General features: G+C 47.3%; 9 protein-coding genes across 9 annotated transcripts; all 9 read right to left on the reverse strand.

Moving 5' to 3' along the window:
- Positions 1-299: 299 nt before the first annotated feature.
- Positions 300-1,205, reverse strand: TbgDal_XI17100 (calpain-like cysteine peptidase, putative; the record flags this gene model as incomplete). Its single annotated transcript, XM_011782552.1, has 1 exon — positions 300-1,205. The coding sequence occupies one exon, from the start codon at positions 1,203-1,205 to the stop codon at positions 300-302; it is 906 nt and encodes a 301-aa protein (XP_011780854.1).
- A 654-nt stretch (positions 1,206-1,859) lies between these two features.
- On the reverse strand, positions 1,860-2,546 carry TbgDal_XI17110 (cytosolic coat protein, putative; the record flags this gene model as incomplete). Its single annotated transcript, XM_011782553.1, has 1 exon — positions 1,860-2,546. The coding sequence occupies one exon, from the start codon at positions 2,544-2,546 to the stop codon at positions 1,860-1,862; it is 687 nt and encodes a 228-aa protein (XP_011780855.1).
- Positions 2,547-5,226: 2,680 nt separating this feature from the next.
- Positions 5,227-5,865, reverse strand: TbgDal_XI17120 (ras-related protein rab-2a, putative; the record flags this gene model as incomplete). Its single annotated transcript, XM_011782554.1, has 1 exon — positions 5,227-5,865. The coding sequence occupies one exon, from the start codon at positions 5,863-5,865 to the stop codon at positions 5,227-5,229; it is 639 nt and encodes a 212-aa protein (XP_011780856.1).
- Positions 5,866-6,513: 648 nt separating this feature from the next.
- On the reverse strand, positions 6,514-8,379 carry TbgDal_XI17130 (hypothetical protein, conserved; the record flags this gene model as incomplete). Its single annotated transcript, XM_011782555.1, has 1 exon — positions 6,514-8,379. One exon carries the CDS (start codon positions 8,377-8,379, stop codon positions 6,514-6,516), a length of 1,866 nt encoding a protein of 621 aa, XP_011780857.1.
- A 1,626-nt stretch (positions 8,380-10,005) lies between these two features.
- On the reverse strand, positions 10,006-10,350 carry TbgDal_XI17140 (T. brucei spp.-specific protein; the record flags this gene model as incomplete). The annotated part of the gene is made up of 1 exon (XM_011782556.1): positions 10,006-10,350. One exon carries the CDS (start codon positions 10,348-10,350, stop codon positions 10,006-10,008), a length of 345 nt encoding a protein of 114 aa, XP_011780858.1.
- A 105-nt stretch (positions 10,351-10,455) lies between these two features.
- TbgDal_XI17150 (hypothetical protein, conserved) lies at positions 10,456-11,262 on the reverse strand (the record flags this gene model as incomplete). Its single annotated transcript, XM_011782557.1, has 1 exon — positions 10,456-11,262. One exon carries the CDS (start codon positions 11,260-11,262, stop codon positions 10,456-10,458), a length of 807 nt encoding a protein of 268 aa, XP_011780859.1.
- Positions 11,263-11,521: 259 nt separating this feature from the next.
- TbgDal_XI17160 (deaminase, putative) lies at positions 11,522-12,619 on the reverse strand (the record flags this gene model as incomplete). The annotated part of the gene is made up of 1 exon (XM_011782558.1): positions 11,522-12,619. One exon carries the CDS (start codon positions 12,617-12,619, stop codon positions 11,522-11,524), a length of 1,098 nt encoding a protein of 365 aa, XP_011780860.1.
- A 400-nt stretch (positions 12,620-13,019) lies between these two features.
- On the reverse strand, positions 13,020-13,844 carry TbgDal_XI17170 (hypothetical protein, conserved; the record flags this gene model as incomplete). The annotated part of the gene is made up of 1 exon (XM_011782559.1): positions 13,020-13,844. One exon carries the CDS (start codon positions 13,842-13,844, stop codon positions 13,020-13,022), a length of 825 nt encoding a protein of 274 aa, XP_011780861.1.
- Positions 13,845-14,120: 276 nt separating this feature from the next.
- TbgDal_XI17180 (hypothetical protein, conserved) lies at positions 14,121-15,164 on the reverse strand (the record flags this gene model as incomplete). Its single annotated transcript, XM_011782560.1, has 1 exon — positions 14,121-15,164. The coding sequence occupies one exon, from the start codon at positions 15,162-15,164 to the stop codon at positions 14,121-14,123; it is 1,044 nt and encodes a 347-aa protein (XP_011780862.1).
- Between the last annotated feature and the right edge of the window lie 278 nt (positions 15,165-15,442).

Consider the following 15,442-nt stretch of genomic DNA (forward strand, 5'->3'; position numbering starts at 1 on the left):
GCTGGGAAACACGACAAGTAAACAAAACGAGTCGGTTGTAGAAACAGGTAAAGATCTACGAAATAAGCATACGAAACACCCTTCTCCATGTCAGCTCTATCATCCTTTCAGTGGGAGATATGCTTACGTGTCGTGCGGGTCTTTCCTCGCCACCCCCCCCCCCTTCTCTCTTACCAACGCCTTTTAACAACAGTAGTACTCAATTCTAAATAGCGTCATAGTTTACATAGACACAGCACCGACAGATGTTAGTGCGTTGCCTCCTCCTCCCTCCTTGTTTTTGCTCCGCATCGCGTTGCTCACAGCTTGTCCCCGTTGGTGGACGTCATAACCGACACCTCATTCTCTGCAACAGGAGTGGTAGTTTCACCCCCCTTCTCAACATCTCCTTCTCCATTTTCGCTGTGGACAAATGTCCAGTAGTTTTCATCTTTCATTGGACCACAAGGGGTGCCAGGATTGTTGACGAACCTCCCACAGCACACCTCGTTCTCCGGACCAAAGTCATTGAAAAACACGGCTTTCGAGCTCGCTAGAGGGGTATTTGTGTGGTTATGGCGTATTACTAACACGGCGTCAGCCTTGATGGGGAGATCCCGCATATCCTCTCGGTGGTCCGGGTTTGCAAAGTCAGCCACCCACATTGCCTCAGCAGACGCACCATCAGGTGAGAAAAATACATCCTGGTGCTTTCCGGTCACTTTAGATGCGCTGAGAGGTCCTTTGGGCTCGGACAGAAGCGAAAGGGGGTTGTCGCACAGCTCTGGTACTGTCATAATAAAGAAGGGCTGTCCATAATGCACAATATCCTGCTCATCAGGAGGTGCGGGGATCATGTCAGTGGGACCAGTGGGGGCGGGCACAAGTACAAAACAGTTGCGCAAAGCAGGTCCAGCAGCAGGTGCGGTGGAGCAGGCAACGTGCCAACCAGTTGGTCTTAGAGTACGATCCTCAAGGTCAAGTGAGAGAAACCCAAGCGTCGCCGCATTTTGAAGCATAAGAGGAGCATAGAAATGTAAATAACCATCCTCATGAGGTTCGGCCATTGGGTATGCTGAGTTGTGGTGCTTTACCTTCGCAATGATACGCTGTGTCTCACGGGCAGCATCTACAACACCACGGTCACAACTATCCAGGAGGCGCTTGCGATCCCGCATATACTCCTCCTCCTCAAACCAGTTGCCCAAAAGCGCTTTCCTCGGCATAATGGCGCCTTTGATTTAATTGCTTCCTTCCCTTTCCACGCACACAGTCAGGCGCACAGATGGTAAAAGTAACAATTATGCAGACGAAAAAAAACGAAAAGAAAAAGATGAAATCACGCTTGTGCTTAGTTACAGCTCCTATCCCTTTATGTTCAACCCACTTCTCAATCCCTCGCAGGTAAGACACAGATGATATGTATATATATATATATATATATATATATATATTCCCTTCTTTATATTCACTGTTGCTCCTCACAGCGCTTATATATCCTCCCAGCCGCTACGTTTTCCGCACGCTGAATTAGACCGTTGCAACTTAAAGGGAATCTAATCAGTGAAATAATGCGAGACTCACCGCAAAACAAAAAAAAATGGACGGAAGAAAAAAAAAAGAAAGGTAATACTAAAGATAACAATATCACCGAGCCTAATATGTAAGAAAGAAAAAAAACACCAGAGAGTAAAGCACACGCGTGCAACCACCAAAAAGGAAACAAAATCTCACATTTTTTTTTCCGCAACAGGTACACACATTTTCCCACGTGCACCTTAAGTACGCTCACACATGAACACTGATGTCTTAACAACCGTCCCTGACGCTCCTACTCCCCTTTAATGGAAAGTTAAACATCTTTATTCCATACGCCCACACTATACAACTCTTCTTTTGTTGAAAATACGCCGCAGGTACCACACATTACCTAAACTCATTGCTATGATGATGAGAATTTCCGCCATGGCCCAAACGAATACACGAGTGTTTGCCACCTCGGTAACAGCGCGATGTTTGTGTTCGCGGCCTCTGATGTACTGCTGAACCTCAAGTACCTCTCGCAACCCATGTTGAATATTCCTCACAGCCAATTCAATGGGATCCATTCCCAAATCGCTTTTCTTACCCTTTTTACCATCCTCACCCTCCAACCCCTCATCCCCCACTGTAATGGAAAATGCAACCACCTTCGCGCTGATGGTACTCATCTTATTCGAGAAACAAAAGCGGTGGCGGCCGGAACCCCTCGATTTGAATAACACACGACCCTCAGTATCACGGCCTGATGACCAAATCATTGAGTTGTCGGGATTTTTGATGGTCGCCTCAATATCTTGAGATCCTCCTGAGGTCACCAAGTAATGCAAGAAAACCTTTACCCCAGCTTTATTAATATCCTCAAAGAAACACAATTCTTTCTTGGGCGGCACTTGGACGGAAATCGCATCATCGTCTGCGCGAACTGTGGTGATGAAAGTGGGAAGTGTTACTAACAACAAACCCAACGGCAAAGATAAGCGAGCAATCGTACCACTCACACGCAGAGGCATCGCACGCATGGTCATTAAGAGTACTGCCAACTTAATCAGATCTATTCCTTTTAGTCCGTATTTGCTGTGGATACCGCTGTCTCTGTTTCTTCTTTTTTTTTTTTCCTCTCCCTTCCTCCAGCAATCAATGACTTTATTCACTGAGGTGTCGCCCCCTGCTACCGATATCTGCTGTTACCCCCTTTGTTCTTTTGTCTAGCGTCTGCGATCAGAATGCAACTACTTCCGATGCAAATAAATCAGTCAGCACACCGTGTGTCACTAACGAAATGCGGGGGGAATATAAATATATATAAATAAATATATATATATATATATATACAGAAAGATATACGAAAAGAAAGAAAGCGTGCGGGGTTCTTTCCTCCACGGCACAAACCGTTTATAATTTTGTCCCTCGCAGCCTACTTACTGTATCAGCTATTTAACCCCTCCCCCTAAAAAAACTTGTGCTCGCGTTACCTCTAAATTTAAAAAATAATCGACCAAATTTACGAGGTTCAGTAGCGAGTAAAGAATAAAACAAATAAAAAGTAAAGGTAGAGAGAGAAAGAGAGAGAGAGAGAGAAAAAAAAAAGGAGATGAACGTCGGTTTTAAACAAAGACTCAGGCGCAAGTGCAAAAAAGGAAAAGAGAAAAAGGGGCAGGGCGATATCTACTAAGGCGTACACTTCCGTGTGAAAATGAAGGCACATCAAGTAAGATATTTTTCAGTGTTTTGGTTCTCTCACGAGTCCGTTAGCTCCCAAGTACGCAGCCTTACTTACTGAGCAATAATAACAATAATAATAATAATAATAACAATAACAATAACAATAGGAAAAGAAGAAGCGGAAGCGACATACGTAAAAAAAAAAAAGAAGCAGACATGGGCATATTTCATTTGACCTTCCGTAAGGTGACATTTACCTTTTGCTTGAACGCATTGTGTTACGTAGTACGTGTGCGAGGAATCTTCTAAGTACCTGCTGGCACCCGTGGCAAGCAGTGATGATTTAAAATAAAAGAAGGAAAGAAAGAAAAGAAAAGAAAAAATCTGAAAAGAGTGAGGTCCGCACTCGAAACAACAGGGGAAAAAAGCAGCAGAGTCATTTGTGAGCAAAGCCACACAGCGAAGAAAAACAAAACACACAAAAATCGAAATAACAAGAAAATGTGTATAGTCTTCCGATTCGAATGCACAGATACGAAAAAAAAAAAACAGCAGCGCTCCAAAAGAAAAAAAAAGTGAATGGATTTATTGATACTTTTTTTTTCTTGTATCATCCCTCTTCCATCAACAACTTCTTTTCTTTTCCCCACTTAACCACAATTTCTTCATATAAGCCTGCCCATGTGTATCACACTCTTCTCTTTTTTTTCTTTTTTTTTTTTACTTCAGAAGTGCACAACATAAGGAACCGCCGTCGGTAGCCCACGTGCGGGTGATAATATTTTCCATTACTCCACCACAAGGATGGAAGAAAAAGAGAAAACAAAAAAAGGAAAAGATGAAAAGGGAAAGGGAAAGAAAACACAAAATTGAAGTTTCCCCCTCCACACACACACACACACTTTTCTCTTCCTCTTTTGCAGACCTTTCATTCTCACTTTCACAATGTGGTAGCGGCTTTAATGAAGTTATAACCGCACCGATATTGTCATTTACGCCATATTGTTTGACTCGCATTGCTGACGCCAACATTTCTTTCCCTTTTCTCTCGTACTTCCATTCATTCATCCATACTTTCCACCTCGGCACCATCCACAGGTAAAGGGAAAAAAAAAGAAGTAAAAGAAAAGACACACAAACACACAGATACCACAACGCATTTGCAGTGCGTAGAAAGGATAGGAAGAAAGTGAGAAATATATATATATATATAACAATACACTGCTCTCGTTAGCAAAAAGAAAAACAGCAACAGAACTAAGTGACGTACAAGGCTACCTTCGCACGCTGAGCAACTGGGGAAAAATATGTGGGGACATTCCTCTCTTATTTCTCTTCCGTTCCCGTTTATCGGCTACAACCCGACTTCCGCTCCCCACACGTCAAATAAACTTTCCTCACTTTCGTTTCACACAACTTATATTTCATCTCTTTTCCATTCACATTTTCTCCTCTCTTCTCCTCTCCCCTATTCATTCTCTACTCGCCCAGCCACGCATAGAAGAAGGAAAAGACAGGAAAATGAAGAGAACGGTAAATAGCACCAAAAAGTAAACAAAAATTTGTATGATATATAAATATATAACACGACCCAGAAGCATACGGCACTCGCGCCGGCATATACACACATCTCCTTTCCTTCAACACAAGCTCAGGTGAGTGAATTGACAACAAATAAAATTATTCAACTACTGAGTGACTTTTTGTTTTACTTCCACTCATAAAGACCGTTTGGTCCCGCCCGCCCATACTCGCACATTTCAATGGAATTCGACCATAGAAAAGGTACTCATAAAACCACACCACCTTCGCGCAACAAAAAAAAAAGAAAAGAAAAGTGTAGACGCGAGGTAATTTTGCCTTCCCTTTCATTTCCATCCTTCGACTCCCACTTATCCCACTGTTCCCTTCACCCCTAAACAAATGAACACACAAAAACACACTCTCACACGTTTCTTCTTTTTCATGCGTCTACTTCCCATTTTCCCCACGCCTTCCTTGGATTTCTTCCGCTTTATTGCTTACAATCCACCCTATTCTCGCTCAGCAGAAGCAGCCACTTTCACTGTCTTCTGACTTTTTGCCACCAGCCCTCGACACCCGCGCCACGCCGGGTCCTGTCCCTTGTTTACCCGAAACGGCGCCCGCATCCAACACGCCGGACTCCACATTATCATAAATCATTGCCGCAGTTTTCAGAAACGCGTCATCCACATTTTGCGCTGTTTTCGCACTCGTTTCCATAAAAACCAAGTTGTGCTTCCGTGCAAACGCCTCACCCTCCTCCCGTGACACCTCTCGTTTCTTCTCCAAGTCACATTTGTTTCCAATAAGCATAATAACAATGGCCGTGTTGGCATTTGACCTCGCATCTTCCAACCATGTTTGCAGATGCGTAAAAGTGTCACGACGGGTTACATCATACACGAGAAGCGCACCACACGCCCCACGGTAATAACTGCGAGTGATGCTCCGGAAGCTTTCCTGTCCAGCTGTATCCCAAATCTGCAGTTTGATGTTCTTCTCTTTAATAGTCACTACGCGGGCACCAAATTCTACTCCGATGGTTAAGTCGTGCAGCGGTTCAAACCGCTTGTCCGTGAACTGCAGCAGGAGGCAACTCTTTCCCACTCCGCTATCACCAATAATAATGTACTTGAAAACATAATGGTGCTGCTGCATTGCGGTGTCTGGACGTTTTGTTGTTGTTGTTATTTTTGTTACTGTTCTCCTCAATAAAAAAAGAAAAAAAGAACAGTAACAAAAATAAACCTATTGTTGTTCGGTAACACAACGATTACCAACTAAATTCCAGTGTGATGCACCCGCTTTTGCTGTCACTGTTCTGCACGAATAAATTCTACACGACTCGTTCTCCCTATATGTAGGCGGTCGACGTAAGTGCCTTGCTATCAAGTGTAGTAGTCAACTTCGCAATTGGAACCTGTGTAGTTCTATTAGACGAAAAAAAAAATACGTGTATACAATCTAAGATAGTGAAAACGGAAATAAATAAAGCAGAAGGGGATACGTATAATTCGCAACCGAAAGGGTTGCAGCTGAGCATAGCACCCCCCCCCAAAAAAAAAAAAATCCCGGGAAGCAGAGGCCAAGCTGAAGCCCCCAGTTTATTTGTAGTAGGCTGGCCTACCAATCACGGAAGTGAGACTAACAATTAGCATGCAAGCATCAAAAAGAGCCTTGGAGTGGAGACTGCAACATCTACTGTTGTTGTTAGCCACTTTTACACACCATGTGCTCGCGTGTTGATGTTGTTTGCAGTGACCATATACCCAGTGTACATTGAACCATAACAAAATACATCTGATATCATGACAAAGACACCCTCCCTTCAAGAAAAGAGATGAGTTTTCTGACACTTGCCAACAAGGCATCCGCCTCCCCCGAGCCTTCGCTCATTAAGGTTCCTGTGCCTCTTTCAGGAGTTCCTCCAGCAGTGTTCACGGCACCGCCCGGTCCCGCCGAGCATTCACCGATGCTTGTGTTCCCCCCTTCAGAACCGCTCAACTCTGCCCATGGGCTTCCCTCTCCAACACCTCTTTCATGCAAACTTCCCCTTGGGCTGCTCTCACTCGTGCTCCCCTCCTCCGTAGTTGCATTCCCCCGTGGGGCATTGCTATCGGATGTTGGGGTACCCTCTAAACGCACCTCCTCGGATTCCTCTCTACCTCCGCCAGTAGACCCACCTTCATTTGTGGGACGCCGGCGAAGTCGTACAATCCCACGAAGTAATCCCCGCAACAGCACAGTAAGACGCGTATCTGCCGTGTTCGTATCACTCAAATCGGTACTTCCACCCGCATGTATGTCTCCTCGAGACATATGAGCACTGTCCACAGGCCCCACCGATGACTCAACTCGCGACGCTAGGCGAGAACGAGATATGGAAGCCTGGAAAATACTTTCGGTTAAGGGCGGACCGTCAGCCACCGAATGCGCACCAGATCGACGCCAATTGCGGCATTGCTTCGCCTTCAAGAGGTAGGGGTTGCACCAAAACTGCGCGACTCGCATTTCAACAGAATCAACACGGGGGTTTATCTCCTCGTGAGAAGACGGCAGAGACGACGACACGGATCCCATTGTCAAGGGGGTATGTGGCCGCATCGTGTGCAAGTTCATTTGGTACGTGCTGCTTCCTCTCCTCAAACCACTTGTGGTCCGCAGTAACGGATCAGTTGAGTGTAGAGACGCCTGAGGGGCACGCAGTGACGCCGCTTTAGATGTTAAGGGCGATGCGCTCTCTGTCTCCAGGGATATCGGGAAACCTCCTGTACTTGCCGGGTGCTGTCTCTCGTAGAGAAAGGAAGACCAAAGGCGGCACTGCGCTTCATACGAAGCAAGTCGTGTCCTTAAGGCCTGTAGTTGGTCCTCAGCAACCTTCTGTCGCTTCTCCTGCGCAGTGAGCACCTCCTTCTGTTCAATCAACTGCTCTCGTGCATTTCCCAGTTCATACGCTGTAGCCTTATTTAGGCACTTCTCACATGCCTCATACTGCTTGAGATGGCTCAGGGCAGCAGCGTGGCACCGGGAGAGGTGCTGCGAATGCACCGAAATTACTTTCATTTCGTCTACTATAGGCGATCCCGCCTTGCGAGCCAGCATGGACAGTTTGAGCATTACACTGTCAGTCGCGTCAAGAATCTTAAAAGCGCTTTGAGATACAATTTCCAGCACAAATGTCAGAGATGTCGATGAGAACTTAATTGGTGGTTGCGGCGTCTCCAATACTGACTCTTTCAGTTGAAAATGTGGTTTGGTGTTCAACTCGGCTGCCTTTCTCTGCTCAGCTCGCATCACAGTAAGAGTTCTAAGCTTCTGAATCGTTTCGTGTTCGAGCGCACTTTCCAGTGAAACAGAAAAGGGTCCAGCACCCAGGGACATAACGGGATCATCAGAAATGACCACCTTCTCCCCACCATTAGCTCCCGAGGTTTCCACCAGTGTGTTTAGGTCTTCTAGCAACATTGTTGTCATACTACTCTCGTAAACAGCTTCAGATAGGTTGTTTATCCTCTTGACCATCGACTTGGAAATATTCGAAGCTGTCTCCATCCGCCGCCGCCGGGTGCGGAACATGCTCAGTAGTGTACTATCATCTATCTGAACTACACTATCCGTTCCGCATCTTGCGGTACGTGGCTTTTGGTTCTTGGGTAACGGTGGAAGGTGCATACTACCGCGGTCGCTAATTTCTCGCCGGCTTCCCTATGGAATTCCTGCTGTAGCAACGCAAATTGTATTCGTCCCCTCCCACACACACACACACACACACACACACACACACACACACCTACCACTATAAATTTCAGGTGAATATGCAACGCCTACGCACGCCTTTGCTCAAAAGGGAAGAAAAGAAAAAATGCGCACCAGCAATGTGGCAGTACAGTAGCGGTTAGACGCGTGGAACTACGAAGTCATTGGGCACAAAAAGTATGGCAGTAATTCACAACCGATAGAAATAACGAACGAAACGGCTGGAGGAAACTCCGTAAAATAAAAAACCGCTAAACACTTTAACAGAAAGTCCTGTAGCACTCCACCAGTGGTATAATTAAAAGGATTGAAACATAAAAGCAGTGTCAACGGCGGACCGACAACAACACACTTTTGCTGCACGGCCGCAGCACACCCCAATACGCGGGAAAAAAAAAGGAAGTATCCATGGCAACGGATGTCAGAGCATCTGCGGTGAAGCCATTAAATATTGTTGTTACTTGCTTCCCTAATCAGTGCAGCCTCCTTCAGCTGCCTCTCCTTTGCATCGTCAACGATTGTTCGGAGGTTTTGGGTTGAGTAACGGTTCCATAACGTCATTGCAGTAATTATGATCGCACTGCCGGCATATATCTTCCCAGGGGTCATACGCATGCTCATTCTGTCAAAACTAACAAATTTCTTGTGACCCTCGAACAGCACGATCACAGCGGATACACTGCGAGTCACCTATCGTCTTCCTTTTTGACTGGAGGTGGGCCAAAATTAAAGAAAACAGCATATAAAACATTCACGTGGCAGAGCATGCCTTCCGAGAATTTGAGTGAGTGTGCTTACGTCCGAAAAAGCAGCATGACATGAGTTGCAGGAACGAAATCGTGTCAGGCATACATATTTTAACAATGTTGACGAGGCGAATAAACAGAAAGTGGGATTTTACTAGCCACGGCAACTGCGACCCAAGTGACGCCGCGCATGAAAAACGAGCACCGTTCACTCGTTCAATGAGAAACTGAACAGCATCACAGAGAAATCCGCTGGTAGTAAACGGGGTTCCACCTGTGAAGAAATACACGGCAGCCCGCCGCTACAAAGCGCACCAGACTCTAGAATAATTTCACCATAAGTTGCCACACTGCGGACGCATTGCCACGATCACCAAGCCGCTGTCGCTTTTCCTCGATGCGCGAGGCGGCTCACAATGAAAAAAAGAAAAAGCCTCCAAACAACCAAGCCTCATATCAGCATCGATAATAACACAGACAACAGTAAGAACACAAACAAACGAAAGGGGTAAAACGTAGTATCGCCATTAATTTCTGGAGAGAAGCGTGACCCACAAGCTACCCAGATCTGCAGGCACATAACCGGTGCTTCCCATAAAAATAAAAAAAAGTTGAGTCACAACGGGGTACTCATACCACGCAAAAACCAAGATCAGTGCGGTAAACCGAAAACGATCTTGAAGTAAGAAAACCCCCAGGTGCTGCTCCCCTTCCACAAAAATTGTGAAGCCTCCGCTAATGAGGGCTAATGGTTTGCTGTCCAAAAAACATGTGTTACATGAATTGTGCCACGAGCCTAATGGTGTGTATCGCGTATATAATCCAAGTAACTTGCTACGCGTGCACACAGAATACTCGATATAGAAGAAAACAGGGAAAAAGCGGGATTACCATGGCATGTAAATCCTGCAGAAAATTGCTTCGTCGCTTGCATTTTTGAATATTTGCAGCACCACTGACACTCTCCACCAGAGGCGTTGATTTTACGTTTTTTCTTCGTTAAAAAAAAAAAAAGTGTCGTAGTACATAAAGATACCACTACCATTAGAGACGTGACACCGCACGCAGCGGAATGGGAGCGCGTCGCTGGATACAACGGTCGTGACGAACCCCCTGCCAGAATGGAGAAACCGTCACTCATCGGTGTTCCCGCCCGCCCACCACACACACACACAAAAAAAAAGAGCCACCTCTGAGAAAATGCTTCGGTTCTTTATAACCAACAGGCTCTCCCATTTTTGTTGGGTCAGGTACTCAACTCACATAACCGTTTTCGTATGTTGGTGGAACTCACTCTACTCTCCTCATCATCGCAGACTCCTACATAAGGAACCAACACACACTCTAGCGGCTTAAGACCCACCGACAGTCGTGCTGTGTTGATGGAAGGCAAAGCGCCAACAGTTTCCGGTGAAACCACAAGTGCCTCCAACGAGGGATCACTATCGGCCCCACCAGCGCGGTCTGCAATGCCGGCCACCTCAAGGCCAAGGTCTGGCCGTAGCAAATGGGCAAACTTTGTAACAGCTGCGCAGCGTACTTCAAACGGCTCGATGAGGTCGGCATGAATCTTTGTAGTTAGCATCGTGGACACCGTTACACCAATCCGAAGGACCTGCGTGGCGTGCAGCAAAGCAGTAGTGAGCAACAGTTTGTGACCTCCGTGCAGGCGATCGAAAGTCCCACCGACTGCAACACCTTTGTACACCGGATTGAAGCCGCAATTAGGTGTCATTAATGAGGCCGTAAAGAGTGGTAACTTGTGTCCCTCCCGGCTATTTGTATTGCGATTAGGCGTCTCATAGTACTCTAAAGGCGCCAGTGGGACAACAGTGACAGATGTCCTTGGATTATGTCGTACAGCCACATCGTATAATACCTTTATGTGCTGGAGCGCCGTATCCCGATGGCCGTCATCTACTCGCAAGTGGACCTGCAGCGGGTTGTGAGGCTCTCCAGCTGGTTTTGTGCCACAGAGCGCGGTAAGGTGGGAAAACAACACGGTGCAATTCCTTTCCAGACCTGCGGAGGTGCCCAACAGAAGCGGATCCATCTGAATTTGTGGTAAACCTAAACGTAACAACTTGCCGTTATGGCCAATTTCACGCTGGTGATGGACAATTACGAATGTGAGAGGGGAGGGAAGCAGGAAAGAGTCTACGTGGACGCAAGGGAAAACGTGTAGCAATACACGCACACGCTTTCATTCTCAACTGACTCCCACAAGATGGTTACAAGACAAAAAAAAGACACTGAATGGTTGTTCGTTTCGACTCAGCACGCTTTTCATGAGACACGCCGAGAGTCCTCAATCAAGGCACCGTAAGGTCCTCCCAGTACGGATTGTCATGATCACTGGACACACCCTCTGGATCGCTCAGCCAACGCGAGTCACAGCGAAACACTCGGAAGTGATGGTTCAGTTCTTGAATCGCGTGAATTGAGACAGTGGAACCCAAACCACCGTGCACAGGGTTGGGGAAACAGTAGAAAACACGCCTCACCCTGCTGTGAACAAGGGCCATGGAGCACATTACGCAAGGCTCATGACTAACAAACATGTCCATACCATTGGCGAGGTACGACGCGTCGCCTTCAACCTCTCGGTCTTTACACTGCTTGCGAGTGACTTCCTTTAACACGAATGTTACAGGATGATCCAGCACCACTCGATTGGATTTGCGGCACCCGGAATTGGAAACATAACCAAGACACGCTGCACTATTCCCCCGTTTAAGTGCGTGCTCCTCACCACTAGAAACAAGCACGCGGTAACCATCAGAGGGATCAACTAATACCGCCGCAATCCCAAGGGTTTCGTCCGTGCGAAGCCGCTTTGCTAACGGCATAACCACCGTACGAAAAATGCGCTGGATGCTCCCCACCTCGCACTCCGACAATTGTGTCGGTACACGTGGCTTTGGTGTGGCGAAAGGCCAAATCTGACACCATTTGGTCCATTCCTCGGCGGAACTGCGCGGTGCCCTATCCGGAACCCACACCCTGTGCACGGCAACAGTAGTATCCGCTGCTGACTCAAGTTCTTTCAACGCACTGCTGTCTACGGGACCGCCAACGCTCAAAAGGAGCTCCAGTACGTGGCTCTTTTCTGCCGCTGGGGTACCTAAAGCGGCACTGTTTCTCTCACAGCCGTCAGAGATCGTACTAGTGGCAACGGAGCTGTCACGTTTATCGCAAATAACACCCCCAGCAAAGCCATCCATGGGAGCAGTGGCAACTCGGGTCGCCGAAGAACGGCGGATACGCTTCAGATGGCAAGCATGTGGCTTGAGGGGGAGTAATTTGTTGGCAATACTCAGGAACATGGTGCACAAGCGTTCCTGCTGCACGTACGTGGCCAAAGCACTTACAAGTTTGGGGGGTTCCTCCGGTACTACCACCTCCTCCATCTCTGAGGAACTTAGTCACGAACAGTGATGAAAACAGCAAAACGCATGGTGAAAAACGGCACACATGATAGAGATCACCAATAAGGATAACAATTGCACAGCCTCATTACCGTGTATACCTCCAGAAATAGAAGGGAGACTCCCTGCTGCTCAAGGGACCTGAAGAGCCACAACTGAGTTCTCAGCAACCGTTACTTGCACAACAGGTCGTTAAACTACCCCTTACATACACTCCCATCACCCGTACACCGCCCTCCGTTGTATGAACCGCCCAAAACGACAACCGAACCGTAGCCTTTCCGTCCGCAAGGAAAGGTGATGAAGGAATGAATCGTACCTACAGAACCGATCGAAAGAGAGTGATATATTCCTTTCAACCAATTAATCCACACTCTCACAACTACTTGGCAGATTGCTGGTCATGTGAGACACGAATCACCCTCAGATGCTCCCCCGTGTAGCGCTTCGCCGTTACAGTAACATTCACGGGATAACACCTATCATTAGGGAACGTACCTCGAATCACCTCCATCAACTCCTCAACATCATTTTCGCGTATGGCGACAATATAGCAAACTCCACGGCTAGATAGAAAAGATGGAAGTTTCGAAATAAAGCGATCAACCACCACGCGGCCCCGAGGTCCCCCACACCATGCCGCCGTTATGAGATCCTTCCCAGCTTCCGCGCTCTGAAGTTCCTCCATTGTCGTTGGGACGTACGGAGGATTGAAGAGTATCACATCGAATGTGAACTCCTCCTTTTCCTCCTTTGTGTATTCTGTAATGTCACTCGCTTCATGTTCAAAAGGACTGAACAAATCACCTCGGTGAAGGTGAAGTGGCAAGATTGTGTCTCCTCCAATAATGCGTTTTTGCGTATTGTGCCAAGTAATACTCGTTGCCTCGAGAGCGACTGGGTTCACATCAACAGCGTGAAACTCTGCTGTTGACTTCTCAGCACTGCCACTACCTAAGTTACCACCCTCCGTAGCTCCCAAGAGAAGGAGCATCAAATGCGAAATGACAGTGCCCGACCCGCAGCCAATTTCTACACAGCGCCGAGGTTGCAGCGCGCGGAGAAGATGAGCATCCTTGTCAAGCGCCTCCAGCAACAGAAATGTGTCCGCCTCCGGTTCGTAGACGTTAGTCCGAAAGCGCTCCTCCGTGATGCAGTGGAGGTAGTCTGGGGTAACTGCCATGAGCGGGAACCACTGCTGTGTCATATAACAATAGAGAAATCATAAAAAATAGCAGTAAACAAGAAGTGCTCATGAGGCGGGAAAACAGTTCACCGGACACACCCCCATACATTTTTTTTTCCGATCGAGCGCCGGGGTCAACAAGATATTTGAAAAAAAGAAAAACGCAACAATAAGTTTGCCCTCATTCCGCCAGCGCGTCGGCATACAAAAGAGACCAGGTAATAGCAGCACGCTCCAAAAACACACGATCATCCTTTGCCTTAGCACAACCTGGTGTAATGTCATGCACAAAAGTGCCTACACCATATCAAGTCCCACGCATGTAAGGGGAGGAATGCGAATGCGCTTTAATTCATCCAAAAGCAACAACTCACTACGTTCGTTCAACTGCATGACCGAAGTTTCCGAAAATGCCTGTACAATATCATGCCTACTGATTCCTGTCAAACCGTCAAAGACAGTAACCTCCCCGACATCGCCAACATCATCACAGGTATCGCTAACACATTCAACAAAACTTTCCACGCATTGTTTCCTGCGGCCCCGCACATGAAGTTCGCCGATGTGGAGGAACGCTCCCAGTTTCTCTAAAAAAGTGTCGGACACGCATGGCCCCTTCTTTACATCGTTTCCAATCACCAACGTGCGCCGCAACACTAAACTGTCCACCTTATTGACACCACCCTCACCGCCAGTGGGTAACTCGGAGATTTTCGTAAGATTAGAGACGAACAAATTGCGCAACAGTACCCACGGTGAATGAGGAAGGTACGCGATGAGCAACGCATGCGGGTGACTAGGAATATATGCACCGTACAGATTGCACTCTTCCATCATCACTCCCAATTTATCGCAGCACTTCGTGTGCACTTCAGTAGCCACAGGGTCAAAGAAACAAGCCCTGACGGTGGGCGTAGAAGGTTGCAGACCATACCCATTGTTAGAAGGGACTGATGATAACTTCGATCTGATCAGATGTCGGACGAAGGACTCGCACTCCGATTGTAAAACAATAAATAGAGCCATCTGTAGAAACCCTGCACGTGACTCCTCATACGTAAACGGTCCAATACCTAAAGCAACGAGTTTGATTCCGGTGAGACCATTGGAATGCGCATTCAGAAAATGTCGTAGTGGGGAGATGACATCCCTCCGCACGAACGCCAACCCCCGGAGGAACCGCGCAGCCTTGCGAAGATGCTTCACCTCTGCTGCGGTACTTCGGGACGGGATTGTTGTAACTAATGAGGAGACGCCTTTGCCACTACCCGCTGATTTCGCGGCATTGGCTTCTCGACGTCTGCGTGAGGGTTGCTGCCGCTGCTGCACAACGGTCCACATGAGGCAAACACCACAGACACAGAGTGCCAGCGTGCAACTTATAATGCATAGTAGATAAAAAAGAGGAAAGGCCAAGAGAAAGGAGAACACCTGACAACAAAAAAAAACGGAAGGAACAATCACGTTGCAGGGGACATAACGTACTTCCCTCGTTGACCACCTCCGGCGGTCCCTGTAGTGAAGTGCCAACAAGCAAAGGAGTTAAATGACTAATAACGGAAAAGTGAACAAGGAGCTACATGAGGGGAGGAGCATAAGCGATCTTGCAAATGCAACCC

The sequence above is a fragment of the Trypanosoma brucei genome, chromosome 11 (assembly GCF_000210295.1).
Source record: "Trypanosoma brucei gambiense DAL972 chromosome 11, complete sequence".
In the NCBI taxonomy this organism is placed as follows: domain Eukaryota; phylum Euglenozoa; class Kinetoplastea; order Trypanosomatida; family Trypanosomatidae; genus Trypanosoma; species Trypanosoma brucei.